Raw genomic sequence first — 23297 nt, forward strand, 5'->3', positions numbered from 1 at the left:
AGACCACAGAATGTATGCTTTAGTTCACCGGAGGATGTTATGTATTACGAGTCACCTGCCAAAGTGTTGGCACTGAGTCCAGGTGCAGCCAACCCATGCCATGGATTTTCAGCAATTAGAGACTTAATTTACTTTTCTGCTGAGGAAGAACAACCCAGTGAGCCTCCATCAAAAGAGCTCCAGGGAGAGAATGCAATTTGCATCTCACAACTGCAGCCTGATCTGTTGTCAGTGGATGGGACTGCGGTCTCCACCTGTATACACTAGGGATGCTGGGCAGTTGGCCCGATCCCCAACGGCCTGATTAAGTGAGCCCAGCCAGCCTTCTTTCCAGCGGTTGAAAGGACTCCAGGGAGAAGAGCCATTGGGAGACTGGAACTATTGTCTAACTTCGGAGTGGAACCCAGCTTACTTTGGAGGGCACTGGAAGCTCCTTGTCCAGCTCCCCATATGTATAAGTCACACCGTGTCTATTAGGGGCAATATTTGACCAAGAACTCCAGTCTGATCTGTACTAATTGGACTCACTGTACAACCACACTGGAATGGTGTGTGTGTGTGTATATATATATATATATATATATATATATATATATATATATATATAGTCTTACTGTTGGGGACTCTTTGCTGGGTCGTTTGGGGGTGTGGCTGTTTTCCATTGTGTCTGTCTGTCTTGAGTATTATGGAATGTGTATTTTGTATATGTATTTGCTGGAGGAGGGGGGGGGGGGATTCCTCCAACAGCTCTCCCTGATGATTTTTAAAGTGTTGCAATATGCTTTATCTGCTTCAGGACTCCAAAAGCAAGCAAAGATCAATTTGTGCCAAAAAAAAAAAATGATTAAAGCAGGCCATACAATGTCGAATTTCCAAAAAAAAATTTTTTGTTGTGACCAGATGACGCCACCATTGATTTTCAAAACTTGGCCGATCAAACCTTCAATTTCACCTCATGTTGCTAAAGAATGTTCATGGCCAGGAATCTTCCTTTCTCTACAGGAATTTTCTTTTCTTGCGCATGCATATTTTTTTTTCTATTTAATTTCTCGCTCGATTCTCCCATCATTGATTAGAAAATCGTTTGTTTTAAAAAAAATCCCAACATGTCCGATTCCTCAAATTTGATTGCCGCATGAAAATCAGCTGTTGCTTGCAGCCCACTAATGGTGTGAAATTCATATGAAAATACGATTTTCGTAAAAAAAATCTTTCGAAATTCGAACCGTAAAAGGCCGGTATTTCATTGCATATTAGAGGGGAGATGATGATATCCGACGCGATGTAGGGTTAATTCCATTTCCCAAAAGTGCAATGCGATGAAAAATGTCAGGCGGGTCTCGACACTAGCACGCTGAAAACTGCAGTTGTTTGAATTGTGTGATGCATTCATTCGTGTACTAAAACCAAGTTACTATGAATACATTTATATATGTTATTTACTGGCTTCACTATTGGCTGCCCCCATTTCTTCATTTGGTATTGCTGGCTGATATGCTGAATGTTTTACATCTGGTGTGAGAATCTAAGGAAAACTTTACCGTGTGAATACCATTTGACGATTTGCCACTACCCTGGGCTGGATTTCATGCTGACTAATGGAGATGTGATTTTTGGGCTTCCATTATATGCATACTATTTACAGCTGTCTCGTAAGCAGATTGAAGTCTCACATGGTGCTGTTATTTACACGCTGACGGGTGTATTCAATTTTACCACTTTGGACTAATTTTAAGCGCTGCATTCTGGACTTGTATCTAATTTGTTATATGACCCACTGGTGCTTTTTATTAGCAAGTCCCAGCAGCGGATACAGTTTACAAACATGGAAACCATTACCTATAGAACAATCACCACACCCCTTTTCTTCATTCGACACTTAAGAGATTCACATAGACTTTCTGAAGCAGAAATATGAAATAGGTCTTGTATTTATTGTATAAAATCAATTGCAAGATGGGTTGCAAAGTTTAACTTTATTTTCACCTTGAAAAAGTCAACCACATTACAGGTTTACATTCTAAGACAGTGTGATCAATCTCTACACTAGAGACCAATGGAGTACAGCCGGAAAAACAAAAAAACAAAAATGCTTTATTTGCGCTGCAAAAAATGCACACGTAGAACATCCTAAAAACTGCCCCAAGACAATACAAACCATTATTTACAATGCGGGAGGGGGCTTGAGACTGCAATTTTATAACTGATTTCTATCAAGTACTGTATGATTTAATATTTTAAACCAAAGCAAATTCAGATATAATACAAGGGAGTTTCATATTAAATCACTGTACTAGGAAACTGCTGAACAAGAAGCATCTTCAAGCACCAATTGTTTTCTGGTGCTAGAACATACATGCAGGAAAAAAAAAAATGATATACTTTCTGTATTTACATAGCTTATACTCTTCTTTACCAAACAAATTAGTACAGAAGAGTAGGGAGGAAACTCCTGCAAATGAACCATCATACAAAGTAAAGTGTTTGCCTATGGTTAGACTTCAGAGGGCTCAGTCCTAATACAAAGTATATCAAACTCTTTCACACTGCAGGCTACTCTGGAGAGCTGGAACGAGATCTGGAACTGGCAGCGGAGGCTGGGCGTGGAGGAGGAGAAGCAGAACCCTCTCTGCTAGCAGAGGCGGCCATTGGTGACTGGGACCTGGATCTGGCATCTTCCTTTCCATTTTCTTGTGGGGTAGGGGATTTGGAACGGCTACGGGAAGACTTTTCCCGCTTAGGGTTTGAATGGCTTCGGGAACGATCCCTTCTGCTTCTGGAACGACTACGGGAACGATGATCAAGGTCCCCTTTGGGCTGACTTCTGGATCTCCCTCTAGACCCTTCCCTGTCTCCCTTTGACTGACTGCGGGATCTGTCTCTAGATCTTTTCTCTTTGGACTGACTCCGTGACCTCTCTCTAGAAGCATCCCTCTTTCCTTTAGATTGCTCCCTCCTTCCTTTAGAACGACTACGAGACCGCTTGCTCTTTGAGCGGCTGCTGGATCGATCACGCTTTCCTTTAGAACGACTGCTGGAGCGGTCACGCTTTGATTTTGATCGGCTGCTGGATCGGTCACGTTTCCCTTTAGAGCGGCTTCGGGACCTCTTGCGCTTTCCTTTAGACCTGCTTCGGGACCGAGAGCCGCGCTCGGACTTAGGTTTACTCTTTGAACGAGACTCTCTCTGCTTTGATGGTGATCTTGAGCGTTCTTTACTCCTGGACCTGGATTTGGACCTATAACATGTGGAGCATAATATTACATAAAACAAAAAGCACAACAGAAGATAATCTACTCATCCTGCCACATACAACACATTTTTTGCTACAGGTAAGCCTATAAGGCTTACCTGTAGGTACACTGGATATCTCCTAAACCTGAACGGTTTAGGAGAGAGCCCTACTGAAGCAATGGCACTAAATCTCCTTTGCTTTAGTGAGTGTGCCGTTACCCATCATGACTCCGGCCAATCACAGCGCTGGAGCCGTGATACCCAGAAGTAACCCGCGGAGAGAAGTCGCCGGCCGGAGGGGGGTAGGAGGACCGCTGCAGGGGCTTTAATGTAAGGCAATTCTTGAGCTAGTATGCTATGCGTACCAACTCATTATGCCTTTGTCTTGCAGGGTGTTTTTTTGCTTGGGTTTAAAACCACTTTAAAGCATGTTGGTTGAAATGTATTCATCTACATCCATGAGGGGGGAAAAGGATTTAAATGCCTGCTCTTAGTCTTACGTGTCCAAATACTGTTGTGTCCATAGGATTAGGCATGTCCTATACTTCCAGGCAAGACCCCATTTTAAATAATTTTAAAAGCAGTTTTACTGTTTTTTTAAAAGTGTTACTAATACCCAGTAATGTGAAACTAGTTCATCTGCACCACCACAGTGCCCACAGATTATACATTAAAATACTGCCACTATATAGACCTCTTTGGCTGATCTGTATACCACAGTCAGTGAAAAATTGCAGTTTCTCCAATACTGAGAGTTCAGGAGGAGATTTCCAATGCAGCCTGTATACATGCCCACATGTGTGATGCCAATATCATGTGACCTGAAAACAAGCAACTGTTCTCTCCGGCATAAAAAGACAGTATGTGCAGGTTGGCTACCCTGCCTGTTAGCTGACCTTCCCCAGATAGACAGTGCAGGGAGGGGGAGGATCTGTGCATACAGGATCAAACAGCCTTTTTACACAATGCAGAGGATTAACCCCTTAAGTTCCAGTGAGTATAAAGCATGCTATGTTGCATATACAGACAGATTTTACTGTTGTGGGTTTAGTAAAACTTTACTTGCCGACCACCCACTGCAGTTGTACTGTAGCAGGTTGTCACAGCTGCGCAAATCACCATCATTGTATGTCGGCTCTTAAAAAGGCTGTAGCAGTTACTAGCGCCCCCGCAGCCGACACGCGTGGCTGCGATCGCTTCTTACAGAGGCAGAAAGGGGATCTGTCAATGTAAACTGACAGATCCCCACTGTCAGGGAAGTAGAGATCTGCTGTTCCTAGTAATCAGGAACCGCTCTCTACTCGCCCTGTCAGTCCTATCCCTGCAGTTAGAAACACCTCCCTAGGACACATTTAACACATTAACATTTTTGAGAAAAGGCTTTGACTTTTTAGGCACGACCAAGAATTGTACAAAAATATACTTAATATATCTTTTTTCTATATGTATAATAAAATCCACATTCATAAGTTAAATACTAATTAAGACAATGCAACTGTTTATAATTGATCTACAACTACATGGAATCCGAAAGATAAGGACATTATTCCATTGTGGCAGTGGATTTAAGAGTGCGGTTATATTGCAGTAATGCGATTTAACCCCTTGATCGCCCCCCCCCCTAGTGTTAATCCCTTCCCTGCCAGTGACATTTATACAGTAACGAGTGGCTATTTTTTTTTTTAGCTCTGATCGCTGTATAATTTTTTATTTTTTTTGTATAAATAGTAATGGTCCCAAAAAAGTGTGCGATCTGTATCACAATCCTGCTAAAAATTGCAGATCACCACAATTAGAAGTAATAAAAAAAAAGCCATAATTCTATCCCCTATTTTGTAGATGCTATACCTTTTGTGAAAGCCAATCAATATATGTGTATTGCGATGGTTTTTAACAAAAATATGTAGAAGACTACATATTGGCCTAAACTGATTAATAAATTACTATTTAAAAAAAAAATTGGGATAGTGTAGCAACAAGTAAAAACATTTTTTTTTTTTTTAACTGTTTAGAGCAAAAAAACTGCAGAGGTGATAAAATACCACCAAAAGAAAGCTCTATTTTGTGGGGGAAAAAGGAAGTAAATTTTGTTTGGGTACAACTAGGGTTGTCCCGATACCGAGCATTTGCTCAAGTACTTGGGCAAATGCTCCGATGCTTCACCCAATACCTGGGCAGTCAGGGTGATCAGTGCGGTGCGAGAGTTACAAGCACTGATCACCCTGTATAGGATTTCAAAGTCTGACAGCCGGTCCGTTTCTCCCCCCTGGCTTTCAGCTGCTTTAGTGAAACAAGCGGTGATCGGTGCTTGCAACTCTCCCACACACGATCACCGCTGACTATCTCCGCTCCACTGCTGCCCCTGTGTCCCCCTCCATGCAGCTGTCCCCCTCGATCTGTCAGGATGAAGAGCGGAGGTGGGAGCCGGTAAATCCTTAATGTCCCGACTGTCCATTCACATAAACATCGTAAACTGCTTATAATGTTTTAGTTTATTCATTTTTAGCGCAGCTGAGGCTGCAGAGAAAGGGACTGGGGAATCTGTGTCCTTAGTCCCTTTCCCTGTCTCAAAGGGGAGATGTCAGAGGTCTGTTAAGACCCCTGATATACCAAAGCCCCCCAAAAGGGCTGATAAAAAATAAAATTGAAATAAAAAAAAAAAATGTGTAAAAAAAATTAAAAATGAAACACTGACACTGTTTCAGCCCTTAAGTGGTAAAGTGCAATTGTAATGTACGTATGGGGGGGTGCTACCATTACTTGCCTCCTTCTGAAAATGAAAGTTGCCTGGCTTTTGGAGCACAGAAAAAAAAAACAGATGCTTTAAAGAATTATGACTATACCCGCTACGTGCCAGCTTCTATAGGACAGGCAAGGTTATTAATTCTATTTCCTAAAAGTGAGAACAGCGGAAATTTGGTTTGCAATATAAAATTACTATAGATATAAAAGAAACTTACCTGGACTGACTTTTCGCAGGCGAGTGGGAACGGCTACGCTTTGCTGGAGAACGAGAACGACTTGCTTTAGCTGGAGAACGGGACTGACTTTTCTTAGCAGGAGATCGGGAGCGGCTCTTCTTGGCTGGTGAACGAGAACGGGTCTTTTTAGCAGGAGAATGAGAACGACTCCTGGATCGACTGTGGCTACTGTGTCTACTCCTACTACGAGATCTTCGCCTGCTCCTAGATCGTGACCTAAAGGACAGCAAAGCATTTTTTATAATCATTCTCATTTGTATCAGGTTATTAAACATTCCCCCACACTATATCCCAAAAAAATTCTCGGCTTATGGAATGTGTAAATTCAAGTTGACCTGATCTGAAAAAGTGAATTGCAATGTTATAGGGAACATCTACAAAAATAAACTGTGCCCAAGTAGCAGCTGAATCAACTAAGATGGTTGTGGAGCTTGCTGGACTTTCTTGGGCGCCGTAAAGTCTTCACAATTGAACCTCTGTCCTTTAAGTTCTTGATGATCAAATGATTAAGGTGCAATCTTACTAGCAGCAATATCCTTGCCTGTGAATCCCTTTTTGTGCAAAGCAATGACTGCGCGTGTTTTCCTTGCAGGTAACAATTGTTAACAGAGGAAGAAAAATTATTTGAAGCACCACCCTTTTAAAACTCCCAGTCTGTTATTCAAACTCAATCAGCATTAGTGATTTCCAGCCTTGGCCTCGTCAAGACCGACACCTGTATTGACAAGAGAATCACTCGTGTCAGCTGGTCCTTTTGTGGCTGGGCTGAAAGTCAGTGGAATTTTTTTGGGGATTAAGTTAATTTTCATGGCAAAGAGGGACTTTGCAATTTATTTGATCACTCAAGACATTCTGGAGTATATGCAAATTGCCACCATAAAAACTGAGGCAGCAGATTGTGAAAATATTTGTCACTCAAAACTTTCGGCCACAGCTGTACTGTGCTGCTTACTGGAGAGGAGGCTGAACCTGAAGGCCAGCAGTGCAGGAATATCCCTACTGCTTATTTACTATTTCACTATCAGTCAGCACATTACTAGCCATCAGGGGTTTCTAACCAAGATGGCCACCTTCACACAAACAGTGCCAGAATAAGGCATAGTAAAGGGGAAAAATAGCTGCAGGGAGATCACAGGCAATACTGGTGACTAGTTCTTTCCTTGGCACAACTCCTCTAAACCAATTTGGTCTCTAGACCTAAGTAAATAAAAAAAAGGCTGATGAGTAGGATTTTTATGAGTGCGGAAACCCTATTTGTTACTTTATTATAAACTCTTCGCCTTGTTTGTCAGCATTTGTGTACACTGAGCTCGCATGTGCAGGTCAGCATAAATGTACAGCATGTTTAGGTAGAGTCTTAAATCCCGAAACATTTGCAGAAGTTACATTATTCAGGCCCAGGCAAGTGACTGAAGAACCTGGAAGTCTAGCCAAGAAGGGATTGGAAGCACCTGCACCAGACAGGAGCATCGACACCACAGCTCTGGAAAGGGATCTCTTGCAAAGCAAGTCTCCAATGATGTGCCAATGTGCTGCACTTACTGGTACATTTTTTTTTGCAGAGGTTTAATTCTGCTTTAAGTATCAATTTGTCACAAGCTGCTAAATTTTTTATTTACTTGCAAGAACATATTTTCAAACAGATAGAAAGGTTAGCACTGAGATGCTTGCTTTGCTTTAAGCCTAGGTTTACTCTGACTGCAGGAATTAAATCGTGCTGAACTCGCACAATTTCATTCCCACATGTCAGTCCTGACTTTGAGGGGCGAGTTCAGAGACACCTGTGTGGGTTTCTGCACATATGTCAATGTATCGCACCCTGAAATTGCCCAAAGTAGTACAGAAACTACTTTTGGGAATCAATGTGGCGTCGCACTAATCCGGACGATGCCATTGCCACCGATTTGGCATGCGATTTGAAATGTCAAAATTGCATCAATGTGAACCAGAGCCAAGAAAATACTGGCGATACAAGGTAGAAAGGAATGTCGGGTCAGTATTTCTCTGAGATGAAACAGCTGTGGTAATTACTAAGGCAGTGAAAACTGATCAAATCACCTGTGCAAAATAATGGAAAGCCTGAAAACATGACCAGTTGGGGTGCCTTCAGGACTGGAGTTGAGAAACACTGCTAGATAACCACACCCTTTCATCAAAGTGCTAGGGCGGATATTAAAGCAAAGAAGATCCCCTATAGCAGACACAATCCACTTTTTCAAGTATACAAATAAAATAAAAAACTGATTTAACAAGCATGTGTACTATACAACTTTTATTGCATCTGGTTTTTGCACTTACCTTGACCTGCTGCCAGAGTAAGATCTTCTGTGACGAGCTTTGCTTTCCACTAGACGAATCTTCCTGCCATTAATTTCGGTGCCATCAAGTTTGTCCAAAGCTCTCTTCATGTCAGAATAAGACCTGAACTCTATCACTCCCTCATTGGTACGTTCCTTGTGTGCATCAGCATATGTAACCTCACCTGCTTGCCTCATAAAATCCTAAAGAGAAGGAAACATGGAACATTGAAAATACCAATTCCCCAAAATTTCAGGCATTTTAAAGGCATAACAAAAAGGTCAAAACATGTTTTCAACTTTAGGTAGAAAGTTAGGTTTTTCGGTCAGACTTTCATCACTGTCATTGTTTAAAAGACACTGTCTAGGTGACCTCAAGTTAAATGAAGGTACAGAAGGGTAAATGTAAAATGATACCTTTCACTGGCTAAGTAAAAATAAAATGGAAAGCATAATGCATTCAAACACACCAGTAATCATCACAGGAGGTGGGATTTAACCCTGGGCACTGCATATTTGTGTTCCTGTGTTTGTGCTGGGAGTGAGCTGCACAGAGACCAGAGCTCTTACCAAGACCCCTGGGTCTCGTACATATGATCAGGACCTGGGACTTCCAGTTCCTGGTCACCAATAGCCTCTTATTGGCCACTGATCAGTCACTATGCAGCCTCGCCCGAGTTTCTTTTCTGAATGGTGAGAAAGATACATTGCATCTTTGCTCCTTGCAGGAGAAAGAGGTTTGAATAAAGTCAATCTAGATCAGCGACAGGATCATGGTAGAAGTTGTAGGCATTAGCATATTTTAGGTAAGATTTTTTTTATTTTTTAAACAGCATTTTTTTAAATTAGTATCAGTTAGTGCCAGTGCGTTTTTCATAGGATACAAAAAGCAAACGCGCACTAGTGTTTCTGGGCGCTACAATTACAAAGAACATACACATGTGGCTTGTCATTTTCAAAGGACTGCAATGACGCAGATAAGTGCCCTCATCGTATATTAACACACCCTCCAGCTTTCAAAAGAAAAGCCTGTACAAAAAAAAAAAAAAAGGTATAGGCAAGAACGCTGTAGGACATGTCTGCAGAAGACTGACACTGCACCTGCCATTCACCGATAGCGAGTGCATTCATTTGCAAGCTCCTGTAAAAAAAAAATGCACATTTTCTGCAAAAATGTGTGCATCCATTTTTTCCTGAATGTAAAAATTTTCCTTTAAAGGTATTTGGTAAATGGACAAGGGGAGAGAATGTCTTCTTCCCTTGCCCATTCACAGAACTTGCATTCTCCAAACACAACTTAAGGCAATTTGTAAATGGACAAGACAGAGTGCGCTGATGGGGGGTCAATTCATTGATCTCTGCTGAGCAGGCGGAAGACAGGTCTGTCTCCACTTACTGAGCAGAGTTGGCCCTGTCAGAGCCTCGCTGTCCTCTATGGGAAATCGGATGAAAACATCCACCTTAATCAGATTCCATCCGATCTGCCAGATGGAAAATAGTTTTTCCACCCGTCTGGATTTGCTGTATCGGATAGCACCGGATGTAGGCAGACAGGTCACAGCTGACATCCGTCGCTCCATAGAGGTGCATGGAACGTCCGATGAAGTCTGAAAAACGGACTGGCAGGCTTGTCCTGACAGCCCGCGTGAAAGGGCCCTAAAGGTTTGCAACTACCTTAACCACTTGCCGTCGCCGCACCGTCATTATACGTCCACAAGGTGGCTCTCCTAGGCGAGACCACGTAAATGGACGTCCTGCCTTTTAGCCGCCACTAGGGGCGCACGTGCGCCGCCGGAGGCGCGCTCGCACGCCCCCCGCTCGCCCCCGACTCCCGTGCGTGTGCCCGGCGGGCGCGATCGCCGCCGGGCACACGCGATCGCTCGGTACAGAGCGGGGAACGGGAGCTGTGTGTGTAAACACACAGCTCTCGTTCCTGTCAGCAGGGGAAATGCTGATTTTCTGTTCATACACTGTATGAACAGAAAATCAGTGTTTCCCCTAGTGAGGCCACCCCCCCCCCCCCCCACAGTAAGAACACACCCAGGCATACTTAACCCCTTCCCCGCCCCCTAGTGTTAACCCCTTCACTGCCAGTGGCATTTTTATAGTAATCTAATGCATTTTTATAGCACTGATCGCTATAAAAATGCCAATGGTGCCAAAAATGTCCGAAGTGTCCGCCATAATGTCGCAATACCGAAAAAAAAATCGCTGATCGCCGCCATTACTAGTAAAAAAAAATATTAATAAAAATGCCATAAAAATACCCCCTATTTTGTAAACGCTATAACTTTTGCGCAAACCAATCAATAAACGCTTATTGCGATTTTTTTTTTACGAAAAATATGTAGAAGAATACGTATCGGCCTAAACTGAGGAAAAAAAATGTTTTTTTATATATTTTTGGGGGATATTTATTACAGCAAAAAGTAAAAAATATTCATTTTTTTCAAAATTGTCGTTCTATTTTTGTTTATAGCGCAAAAAATAAAAAACGCAGAGGTGATCAAATACCACCAAAAGAAAGCTCTATTTGTGGGAAAAAAAGGACGCCAATTTTGTTTGGGAGCCACGTCGCACGACCGCGCAATTGTCTGTTAAAGCGACGCAGTCCCGAATCGCAAAAAGTACTCTGGTCTTTGGGCAGCAATATGGTCCGGGGGGTAAGTGGTTAAATTTAACAATTTAGCAAATGAAAGAAAAAGGGAAAAAAAAAAGAAAAAAAAGAATGCAACTAAAACATATTTAATGAAAGCACACAACTAAAAATGTATCGACAGCAGCATGTTTATCTATAAATTGATCATGCTTTATGTGTCAATTTTCCTCTCAAAAAGAGCAGCAATACCAACCTTAAGATCTTGCCAGCTGCAGCGACTGGAGAGGTTCTCCACGATAAGTCTAAACTCTGTGCGCACAGGAGGTCCATATTTATCCCTGCCGGATCTCTGGCTCCTGTAACCACCTTTGTTACACATGGAAAGAAAAGTCAGGTCTCCATTGAATATGCACAGTTCAACAACTAAATCTTTTGGGAGGGCTTTAAATAAAACTAGGTAGGATAGGATATATTTTACATAAAAACCTCCTTTGAAGCTGTGACTTTGGCCAATAATAAGCAGAAGAGACGTTTACTTTGTTCTGCTGTTTTTAAGAATGAGCCTGTTTAGTGAGTAGAGTACCCTCAACCAACCTTATCAACAGGACATAAATTATGACATAACAAAGTTTAATTCATTCACATGCATGTTCTAAAAAGCATTTATAGTATTGCCAGTCACATTATTTACATTAAGGCAGGAGGTATAAGAAAAGAAGTGTCACTTGGAAGCACACGCAAGGGAGTCACCTAATCCAGTTTAAAGCCATTTCATCTAACCCTTTTAATCCTCACCATCACCCTGCGTCTAATGGCAATAGGCTGCTGTCGTCATGGCTTCCGGTAAGGTCAGCCAAAGGGTCATAGGGCAAGGGTCACACAATGTTTGGAAAGGCCAACCAGGAAAGGCAGTCATCTTAAGCCTCAATGGTCTCAGCCCCCACTGGTCTCTTTCAAATTGAAACATCAAGGACGGTTAAAAAAGGATTTTGGAATTCGACATGCAAAAAGGTTAAGAATATACAAGTTAAACATAACAATCATAATACAAGCAGTTTGCATAAAACTCTACTTCCACCAGAAAAAGCAAATCATAACCATTGCTTATTCCACCCCCCCCCCCCCACATTTTCCAATGCTTTTCTTTAAAAACAATATAAACCTGTGCTGCCAGAGGCAAAAATCACCACCAGCACCACAGGATCAATGATTGCATCTTTTCACATGTTCTTCAAAACTCTCACTTTGGTCAAAATTGACAAAGACAGTGTCTGCAGCTAGCCCCACCCCCATCCAATTTTAAAGAGTTACTAATCCCAGGACCCTGCATTCATTATATATAGTCTCCCACAGTAAACAGAACATGGAAATGCAATACGTTTTAGTAAATATACACCGTTAAATACCTTTCCTCATCAGCAGTATATAGCATTCTTATCACTTCTATGTGTGTCCGGTTAAAGCTTGTAGGACTTTGTCTGGACAGTGCTGATTGGCCCTGTGCTGATCACATGCACCCTCCCAAAAACAAACAAATAAGTAAATGAAAAATAAAAAACTCTCTAATAATACACACCAGACTCAGAATGTGAAGAATGCCTCCAATGCTCTGTTCTATCAGGAGATGGATTTGGGACTGTGGAAGAAGGGGAGGATCATAAGACAGGATCAAACAGCCTTTTTTTACACAATGCAGATAATTAACCCCTTAGGTTCCACAGTGAGCATAACCAGCATGCTTTACTGCAAATGCAGGCTGATTTTACCGTTGTGGGTTTAGTAACACTTTAAGGCTCCCACACTGGCTCCCAGCATCAGAGTTCTCAATAGTTTAGCTTCTGGGAGGTAATGCTCAGATTAAAGGGGTTGTCAAGGTAAAAAAAAAAAAAAAAAATCCTAAATAGCTTCCTTTACCTTAGTGCAGTCCTTCACTTACCTCGTCTTTCGATTTTGCTTTTAAATGTCCTTATTTCTTCTGAGAAATCCTCACTTCTGGTTCTTCCGTTTGTAACTCCACACAGTAATGCAAGGCTTTCTCCCTGGTGTGGAGTGTCGTGCTCGCCCCCTCACTTGCACTACAGGAGAGTCAGGATGCCCACTAACACACAGCTCCTTTATCTGCAACGTAGAGCGCGTCCTGACTCTCCTGTAGCCCAATGGATGGGGCGAACGCGACACTCCACACCAGGGAGAAAGCCTTACATTACTGTGTGTAGTTACAGACAGAACAGGAAGTGAGGATTTCTCAGAAGAAATAAGGCCATTTAAAAGCAAAATGGAAGGATGAGGTAAGTGAAGGAGGACTGCACTAAGGTAAAGGAAGCTATTTAGGAAGAAAAAAAAATGGTACCTTTACAACCCCTTTAAGCTTCCAACTACCAGGCTCAAATGTCACATGGGGTCAAGGTGGGTGCGATGATATCCCCCTATGGACGCTCTCACACCAGTTGTCAGATTAGACAGGCTGGGATGCTGCAGCAGGGAGGTAGCGAGGGAGCACAACTGACAGTACAAAATTAGGGATGGATGCTAGCCGCAAACTCCGTCACTTTGCATAATTTAGTGTATCTTTAAAATGCATCTAAAGCCAATTTTTTTGCTTTGAATAGTGTGGCGAACCAGGTGTTTTTATTGCGATCTGTATCTGCTTAAAAAACGCACTCTCCATTTGCCCTGGGCATCAGTCACCAGGAGTAAAAAGAGGGAAAACATCAAAATTTTGAGTGGTCACAAGATCAGGAGGGAATGTGAAATCTGACCATTGGGGTACATGTTCAATGACAACTGTCACAGTGGACATTCCCACTAACACTGGAGATTTCCTCATTCTGTTGTGTAACAAAACAGACACAGCGAGCAGCAGAGAAAAATCTCCCCAAACAGACCAAAAAAGAAAAACACAGGATTTAACCATACTCTATCCAAAATGTAAAACGTTTTGGCTTTAGACATACGTTTAAAGGTATATATACCATTGTTGATGAGCATGTATTTAAAAGCAGCACACAGTAATAATTTCGACAAACGTTGACTGTCAAACCAGTTACCACTGATGCACTGTCATGTTATTCTACATCTAAAATGCAACAGAACCTACAGACAATTATGCAGTACTGGCCTGGAGTTCAGTTGCATCGCAGAATGACAGAAAACTGCAAATTAACAAAGGTGTCACTCAAAGTGGGCGTGAACTTCACCCAGTTAAGCTGCGGCAAAAACAAAAAAGCATAAATCAGCTAGGTGGACCAAACTGCATTTTATTCTTCACAATGTGACAAGCATAGCAGTGTATACTTTGATCTATAATTATCTTACATTAAAAAAAGATATTATCTGGTAAATTCTCCAAACTGATTAAATTCTTTGGAACCGTATTAAATTATAACTAAAAGCAAACTTTTTTTCGGTTTGGTATAGAGTGGAGAAGGATTAGAACACCTGCCATTTTTTTTTTAATTGCTGGCTGTGCCCTTATTAGTGAGATTCAGACTTTATTTGTTCTGGTGACCGTTCAATGAAAGTGAAAATCACTAACTTTGGACTGTCACCAGTTCCAGAAAAGGGAAATCTTCCAATGGGTCTACAACTGGAGATTCGGCCGCTAGCGGAATCAATCCCCCCTAGCGGCCGAAAAGGGGTTAATACCGCCCACAATGCGCCTCTGCAGAGGCGCATTGCGGGCAGTATTACCGCACCGCTCCAAAGATGCTGCTTGCAGGATATTTTTTACTCTCCTGCCAGCGCATCTCCTCCGGCTTTCACACTGAGAATGCTGGGCATGAGTTTTTCAGGCGCTATTTTTAGCGATATACCGCCTGAAGAACTCCTCAGTGTGAAAGGGGCCTTACTGTGAACAGATATCGTTTCACTTCCTGTTTTGGCTACCAGACAAGTGAAGGGAAATCTCAATTGGATACAGATGGCTAACAAAAGGACTGGTTAACTTATAACCATCCCTTAGACCCCTTTCACACTGGGTCGCTTTGCAGGCACTATAATGCTAAAAATAGCACCTGTAAAGTGACCAGAAACAGCCGCTGCTGTCTCTCCAGTGTAAAAGTTCAGAGGGCTTTCACACTGAAATGGTGCGCTAGCAGGACTGTAAAAAAAAAAAACCCTGCTAGCAGCATCTTTGGAGCGGTGTGTATCCCGCTCCTGCCCATTGAAATGAATGAGGCACCGCGGCAAAGCAGAGTGGTTTTTAACCCTTTCTCTGCCGTTAGTGGGGGAAAAAAAACATCCTGCAAGCGGTCAAATAGAGTCGCGAAGTTGATGGTAAAGCACCGCTAAAAATAGCAGTGCTTTACCGCCGACACCCCCCCAGCGTGAAAGGGCCTTACTCTATCCAAAGTGAAAAAAGTTTTGCCTTTAGTTCTACTTTAAATGCTGAATCAAAAAGGTTAAAAGTACAAATTATACCAGATGTAGCCCTTTACAGAATTAGATAGACCTGTGTATCAGTATTCTATGTGCTGTTACCAAGTATCTACCCAATAAAAAACAAATAAAAAAAAAACACTATTAGCCAACATTTAAAGATTAAATTTCTAGCTAAAGATTCCATTATGCTTGAGAATGCGACTCTTTACAGCCTCTCTAGCTGACAAATAGCTCAAACACCTGATTATTCAATAGTTCTTCAATCCCTAATCGCTGCCGCTAAAATAGGTGATGCTTACTGCGATTTCCAAAGCCACTACTGTATCCTTCCCTGTCCCGGCGAGGTCCTCGAGCGTGTTCAACAATCACACGCTCCCCACACAGGTCTTTGCCATTCAACTCATACACCGCGTCATCCGCATCCCGCGAGTCTTCAAACTCCACAAAGCCATATCTGAAAAAATAAAAAAATAAAGTTGTATTGGATTAAATTTTACGCTTACCCTGTTAAATCTCTAACTGATCATGCCAATTTCTTTCAATGAACACTTTCCGGCCTATTGCAGATTTACTGATAAATGGCGGCCGCGCTGCGCAAAATCTTGTGTATATATTAGTGATACTGCACTTCTGCCTAGGGGGCGCTGCTTCTGCTGTCATTCCCCACAGCGGAAGCCGATTAGCAGGTACTAGCCAATGTATGTCTGCCAGCACCTGTCGATCGTTGGGAAAACACAGAACGGAGCTCTGTCTATAAACAAGGCAGAGCTCCACACTGACGGGAGAAGTGATGGATTTTCTATCCCCGCAAAGCAGGCAATAAAATCCAATCTACTTCCTAAAAGCAGCATACAAACACTGGTTGGCACACAATTAACCCTTTGATTGCTCTAGATGTTTAACCCCCTCCCCAACTATTAGTACAGTGACGGTGCATATTTTTAGCACTGATCACTGGTTCCCACAAAGTGTCAGATTGTCCACCGCATTATGGCAGCCCCGCTACAAGTCACTGATCACTGCCATTACTAGTATAAAAAATATGTAGCAGAATACATATTTGCCTAAATTAAGAAACTTTATTTTATAAATCTATTGGATAGGGTTGTCCCGATACCACTTTAAGACCGAGTACAAGTACCGATACTTTTTCTCAAGTACTCGCCAATACCGATTACCAATACTTTTTTATGTCATGTGACAGTGGCACGTGTCAGTATTTTTTTTACAATTTTTATTTACCATTTTTTGTTTTACAATGCTTTCTTTTTTGGATGTCAGTGTGTTTTTTATTTTTATTATTTAAAAAAATATATATATATTTATTGCATTTTTTTATTATTTGTTTAAGCCCTGTTGGGGGGTTTTGGTGACATCAGGGGTCTTAGACCTCTGACATCTCCCCTTTGAGACCGAGAAAGGGACCAAGGACACAGTGCCTTTCTCAGCAGCCTCAGCTGCACTGAAAATAAATGGACAGGAGACAGAGGCTCCTCTCTATTCATAAACGGAAGCATCATAAACACAGATTACAATAGTTCAGTTATATGAATGGACAGAGTCAGTGATCACTGACCCTGTTTATTCGGAAAAGGAAGGAGCCGGGTTTAGCGGCTCCTACTTCCGCTCTCCATCCTGACAGATCGAGGATGAAGGGGGGCGCCGTGTGCGGAGGGGGAGAGCAGCAGAACAGAGGGGGATCAAATATCGCCAAAAGAAAGCTCTATGTGTAGTAAAAGAAAAAAAAAAAGACATTAATTTTACTTGGGTACATTGTTGCATGACCGCGCAATTGTCAAAGTAACGAAGTGCAGGATCGTAAAAAAATGGCCTGGTCATGTAGGGGGGTAAATCTTCTGGAGGTCAAGTGGACGAAGCACCGACTAATGTCAAAAGGATGTTAAAGCCCAACTACAGCCAGGTTTAAAAACAAAATCTAGATTGCCCAACCAACCTCTGTTTAAAACGTTTCCATCAATAATACTTTAATTCAGTCTCATGAGCTTTCTCCCCACGGATTACGATTGTGGCAAGCGATCTTAAATAGTCTTGTTGCTAACTCATCTAAATCATCATGTCTGCACTCTTGCAGCGCTCAAGAGAGGATATGGCAGATTCAGGTGAATATCGGATGTTTGAACTGCTAAAAAAAGGAAAACATAAGGGCAAAGCAATCTTGGCTGATTTGTACCTGGCCATAGTTCAGATTTAAAGTGTGTAAATGCAGTAAAGAATGCTTTTAGAGCAGTATCATTCCTTCAGGAAAAAGTTGTTGCCGTCTTGGAGGCGGCCATGTTGGTTTGTATCAGATGGAGTAACAATGTCCACTCATATCACGTACCAGAGTGTACACGCTTTCCAGTGTTGTGTCAAAACAGCAACTTGTCTAAATCTCCAATTCTTGATGCTTTACAGTATCCGGAAGGGATGTTATTGGAGATCTTGATGAATTGGCTATCAGAACACCGGCATAGGGATGCACATGTGTTCCATATATCCTCCCATGCAGGCAGTCCCATTCATTCCATTCGGGTGCAGAGGCTACATGGACACAGCTGCCATTCTCAAATAGACAGCCGAGTGCACAGCTGTCAAATTGTGAGCAGCTGTGATTGTGAAGCCACCGTGACTCAACTGAAATGAATGGACTGCCTGCATAGGGATACATGAACACCTGTGCATTCCAATGAGGCAAACATGGGCCTTGCACAGGCGTACACTAAAGCATGTCCGAGTAAAATGAGACCCAAGGAGAAGGAGCATGCCTTACCAGTGAGCCGAAGGCTGGTGACAACTTGCCATAGACAAGAGTGCCAAGGAACCACTGCGGTGTCATGTCCTCACAGACAGTAACTAGCATGTTCGTTTGAATGGCCAAGCCACGGTGACGTCACGTCTGCCTCAATTGATGACATGACGTCCATTTAGTGCATGGGTCTTCAAACTATGGCCCTCGAGGTGTTCAGGAACTACAATTCCCATCATGCCTAGTCGTGTCTGTGAATGTCAGAGTTTTACAATGCCCCATGGGAGGTGTAGTTCCGCAACAGCTGGAGGGTCGTAGTTTGAGGATCCCTGATTTAGAGCACAGTGCGCTGTTATGTCACCAGCTACTACACATGTAAATATCTCCTAAAGGGCATACGTTTAAGAGATATTTACTGTACCCATTGGCAAGTCTTACTATAGTGACAAAACAAAGGGAGTTTACTATCACTTTAAAGTGTAAGTTCACCTTTACCGAAGAATCTGCAAGGTGAACTTACACGGGTCGCCCTCCCATTCCCGCTGCAATCTCCGGTATATCTGCACCAGGGGTCGGGGGCTTAGAAATCCTCTCTGCAGCCACGTGTCTTCTCCATAGATGAAAGGATAGGCTATGTGGCTGCTGACTGGTTGGCTGGGGGGGGCAGGAGGTGACCTGTGTAAGTTCACCTTACAGAGTTGTCTATAAAAGATGAACTTACCCTTTAAAGTGACTATAAAGCCTCTTTCTCTACAATAAAAAATATGCTCTACTTGCCTGCTCTGAGCGATGGTATTACAGAGTGGTCCTCATCTCCTCTTTTCCATCCCTCCTCAGGAGTGCCTCATCAACAAACCGGCCACTGAGGGCACACTCCCGTGGTGGGATGAGTGTGTAGCAAGATGCACAGCTTATCCATGCCACTTGCTCCCAATAGGATTTGATGGACATCCCACTGCTATTAGAGGTGAGACCAGGAAGAGGGATGAGCCGTGCGGATGGGATTCAGGTAAGTGTTTAGGGAGAGGAAGAAACTAGTATTGGGAGTGTTTTGTACCTGACATTTTTCCTCTCTGATTAATCAAATACATACAAAACGCTCCAATACTAATTTCTACCTCTCACTACACACTTGCCTGAATCCCCCCTCTTGATCTGGCCCCCCTGTGTATCGTGGTAGCCAGCAGCGTCGCCCCCTCTCCCTGGTGTATCAGGGTCCCCAGCATCGTCGCCCCCCTCCCACTGGTGTATCAGGGTCCCCAGCAGCGTCGCCCCCCTCACCCTGGTGTATCAGGGTCCCCAGCAGCGTGGCCCCCCCTCCGCCTGGTTTATCAGGGTCCCCAGCAGTGTCGCCCCCTCTCCCTGGTGTATCAAGGTCCCCAGCAGCAGCGTCGCCGCCCTCCCCCTGGTGTATCAAGGTCCCCAGCAGCGTCGCCGCCCTCCCCCTAGTGTATCAGGGTCCCCAGCAGCGTTGCCCCCCTCCCCCTGGTGTATCAGGGTCCCCAGCAGCGTCGCCCCCCTCCCCCTGGTGTATCAGGGTCCCCAGCAGCGTCGCCCCCCTCCCCCTGGTGTATCAGGGTCCCCAGCAGCATCGCACCCATCCCCCTGGTATATCAGGGTCCCCAGCAGCGTCGCCCCCCTCCCCCTGGTGTATCAGGGTCCCCAGCAGCGTCGCACCCATCCCCCTGGTATATCAGGGTCCCCAGCAGCGTCGCCCCCCTCCCCCTGGTATATCAGGGTCCCCAGCAGCGTCGCCCCCTTCCCCTGGTGTATCAGGGTCCCCAGCAGCGCCGCCCCCCTCCCCCTGGTGTATCAGGGTCCCCAGCAGAGTAAACAAAAAAGCAGGTGCACCGAACTAGTGCATTATCCTAAAACCATCGCTTTGATATAATAAGTAGTATTCTACTCACAAAATGTCATTAGAATCAAAGCTCATCACATAGCACAGCATCCAATCCACAGTACATCATACCATGTGGCCGAAGATAAAGATCCAATAGTGTAACACGTCCTGAGGACTAGCCTCTTCCTCGGAGCGGTCAGTGTCCACATCAGCCAGGGCTCTGAGGAAGAGGCTAGTCCTCAAGACGTGTTACACTATTGGATCTTTATCTTCACATGGTATGATGTACTGTGGGGATTGGATGATAATGTGCTATGTGATTCTATTGTCATTTTGTGAGTATAATACGTTTTCATATCAATAAAGCGATGGTTGTAGGATAATGCACTAGGTCGGTGCACCCTCTTTTTTGTGTTTTCCGCACTTCGCCAGTCTTATGAGGGCAGCCACGAGAGTTATCCATACAGACAGGATTGAAGTTTAGCATACTTGCATTGTGTGGGATCCACTCCCAAGCACAGGAGATTCTCGTATCGAATTGTATCCCGGGGGAGGTCCCTCTCCACCCCGCGATCAGGGGGGGTTTCCCCTTCCACCCTGCGATCAGGGGGGGGGGGTTTACCCTTCCACCCCCGAGGGTAAGGGGGGTTACCCTTCCACCCCCGAGGGTAAGGGGGGGTTACCCTTCCACCCCCGAGGGTAAGGGGGGGTTACCCTTCCACCCCCGAGGGTAAGGGGGGGTTCCCCTTCCACCACCGAGGGTAAGGGGGGGTTCCCCTTCCACCACCGAGGGTAAGGGGGGGTTCCCCTTCCACCACCGAGGGTAAGGGGGGGGTTCCCCTTCCACCCCAAGATCAGGGGGGGTTCCCCTTCCACCCCAAGATCAGGGGGGGTTCCCCTTCCACCCCAAGATCAGGGGGGGTTCCCCTTCCACCCCAAGATCAGGGGGGGTTCCCCTTCCACCCCAAGATCAGGGGGGGTTCCCCTTCCACCCCAAGATCAGGGGGGGTTCCCCTTCCACCCCAAGATCAGGGGGGGTTCCCCTTCCACCCCAAGATCAGGGGGGGTTCCCCTTCCACCCCAAGATCAGGGGGGTTTCCCCTTCCACCCCAAGATCAGGGGGGGTTCCCCTTCTCAGGATTAAAGTCTCCATGGTTCAAGAATGTTTTACTGTACAGTCCAGCTATAGAGATGAGCAGACAAGCTCCTCAATCTTCCCTCCAGCCATGCATTGATGAATGGAGAGGGGTAGTTGTAGGACGTGTCTGCCCTCCATGCTCCAATCTCTGTACTCATAAACTGCACACTCTTCCATTGGACCCAGCCTGACTAGGCCCCGCTCTGCTCCGAGTCCAGCCTGTCTATACACAATCCTCGTCTCTATGGTGAGAACGGATTATAAACACTCTAGTCTGCAGTGGATCCGGCCTCGGCGCGGTGCATTGTGGGAGGTCCCCCGCACGTGCCTGCAAGGAGAGGACGGTGACGTCACGGCGGAGCACAATGGCCTCCATTTTGGAGCGGATAACCCACCACAGATGATGGCTCCCCCCTCACACCGACCACCGCACCCCGCCATCCCTTTTCCGCCACAAAATGGCGGAATACGTGAAGGCGGGAGAGGCCGCGCACCTCAACACACACACACCCCCCTCTCCCATCCACCCGAAGGCCCCGCAGTGTACAGCCCCGTCTTACCCGTTCTTTAGGTCCACTTCTAGCAGCTTCCCGTACCCTCCGAAGAACCTCTGGATGTCTTTCTCCCGGACATGGTAGCTGAGTCTCCCGATATAAACACGCGGCATGGCGACACAAGTAAAAAAAATAAGAAGATGGCGGCCTCAGCTCCACAGCAGAGTGACGCGACAAAGGCGGGAGGGAAGCTTTATAAACTACGGGGGCGTGTCCAGACAGGGGGCGGAGGATGAGAGCGAGAGTTCCTGCCCCGCCCACCTCCTGTGTGTGTGTGGAGACACGTGGATGGCGATAGTAGTGTGTTCATGTTGGGGGGGATTGTATTCCCGGGACCACGAGCGAGGGGATCTCCTCCCCACACACGGATAACATCCCTACAAATCACCGTATCCCTATAGAACCAATCCTTCCTTATGTTTCCATACACGATTCACACAGGATCCATACATCGCAGAACTCCGGGCCCCCAAACTTCTCACTATCAGGGCCACCGAGTATTTATTTACTAATATTCACAGACTAAAAACATTGGCCCAGATTCTCGTAGGAGTTACGCTGGCGTATCTCCAGATACGCTGTCATAACTCTTGAGTTTGAGGCGTCTTATCTATGCGTCTTAGATCGCATAGATTTGTCTTAGATCCGTGGAGCTGCGGTGGCTCAACGCGATTGGCACTGCGCTGACAAGCCATTCACCTCTGCAGCTAGGGGTTCGGATTCCGGTCTCGGCTACATGTGAATTGAGTTTGGTGGTCTCAGCCCGGCTCCCGGTGGGTGTGCTATGCGAGGTAAGCCTGCGCTTAGTACGCCCACCCCCCTCCCACAAAAACCACCACACTTACACGCACTCGAAATTGGGTTAACATGCACGCACTTTGACCACGCGGTCTCTAAAAAGAGAGGCGAAGGACTAACGGGGCTGGTTGAGCGGGCAAATCCTCTCACTCCCTTATAGGGAGTCCCTCTGCCCCGTTGGGCTTCAAAGTGGAGCAGGCAGGGCCGGGCTGTGTGGGAGGACCCCCTCACACACCCACCATTGCCACCCGGGGCATGGAGAAAGGTGGCAGATTGCCTCTGGCTACTCCCAACTCCTGCAGTCCGGCTCCTCTCTCGAGTACACGCACAAAATACACTTTAAAAAAAAAAAAAAGATTTGTCTTAGATCCGACCGGCGTAAGTCTCTTACACCGTCGTATCTAAGTTGCATATTTACGCTGGCCGCTAGGTGGCGCTTCCGTCGATTTACGAGTCGAATATGGTAATGAGCTAGATACGCCGATTGTTAAAACATACGTGCGGCCGGCGCTTTTTTTTACGTCGTTTACGTAAGGTTTTTTTGGGCGTAAAGTTACCACTGCTCTATGAGGCGTACCAATGTTAGGTATGAACGTCGGAACAGCATCAAATTTTTCAAGTTTAAGTGTTTTGCGTAAGTCGTTCGTGAATGGTGCTGGACGTAAGTTACGTTCACGTCGACAAGGCATTGAGCGGGCGCAATTTAATTTGAAAATTCGATGTAATA

The 23297-nt window shown here is 44.8% G+C and overlaps 1 protein-coding gene across 1 annotated transcript; it reads right to left on the bottom strand.

Annotated features, from left to right (window-relative positions):
• Positions 1-1957: 1957 nt before the first annotated feature.
• On the bottom strand, positions 1958-21959 carry SRSF6 (serine and arginine rich splicing factor 6). Its single transcript, XM_040330497.1, has 7 exons — positions 21779-21959; positions 15791-15945; positions 12688-12747; positions 11365-11477; positions 8514-8716; positions 6195-6431; positions 1958-3238 (listed from the first exon to the last, which is right to left on the bottom strand). The coding sequence occupies exons 1-7, from the start codon at positions 21883-21885 to the stop codon at positions 2554-2556; spliced, it is 1560 nt and encodes a 519-aa protein (XP_040186431.1). The 5' UTR covers positions 21886-21959; the 3' UTR covers positions 1958-2553.
• Between the last annotated feature and the right edge of the window lie 1338 nt (positions 21960-23297).

The sequence above is a fragment of the Rana temporaria genome, chromosome 12 (genome assembly GCF_905171775.1).
Source record: "Rana temporaria chromosome 12, aRanTem1.1, whole genome shotgun sequence".
NCBI lineage: Eukaryota > Metazoa > Chordata > Amphibia > Anura > Ranidae > Rana > Rana temporaria.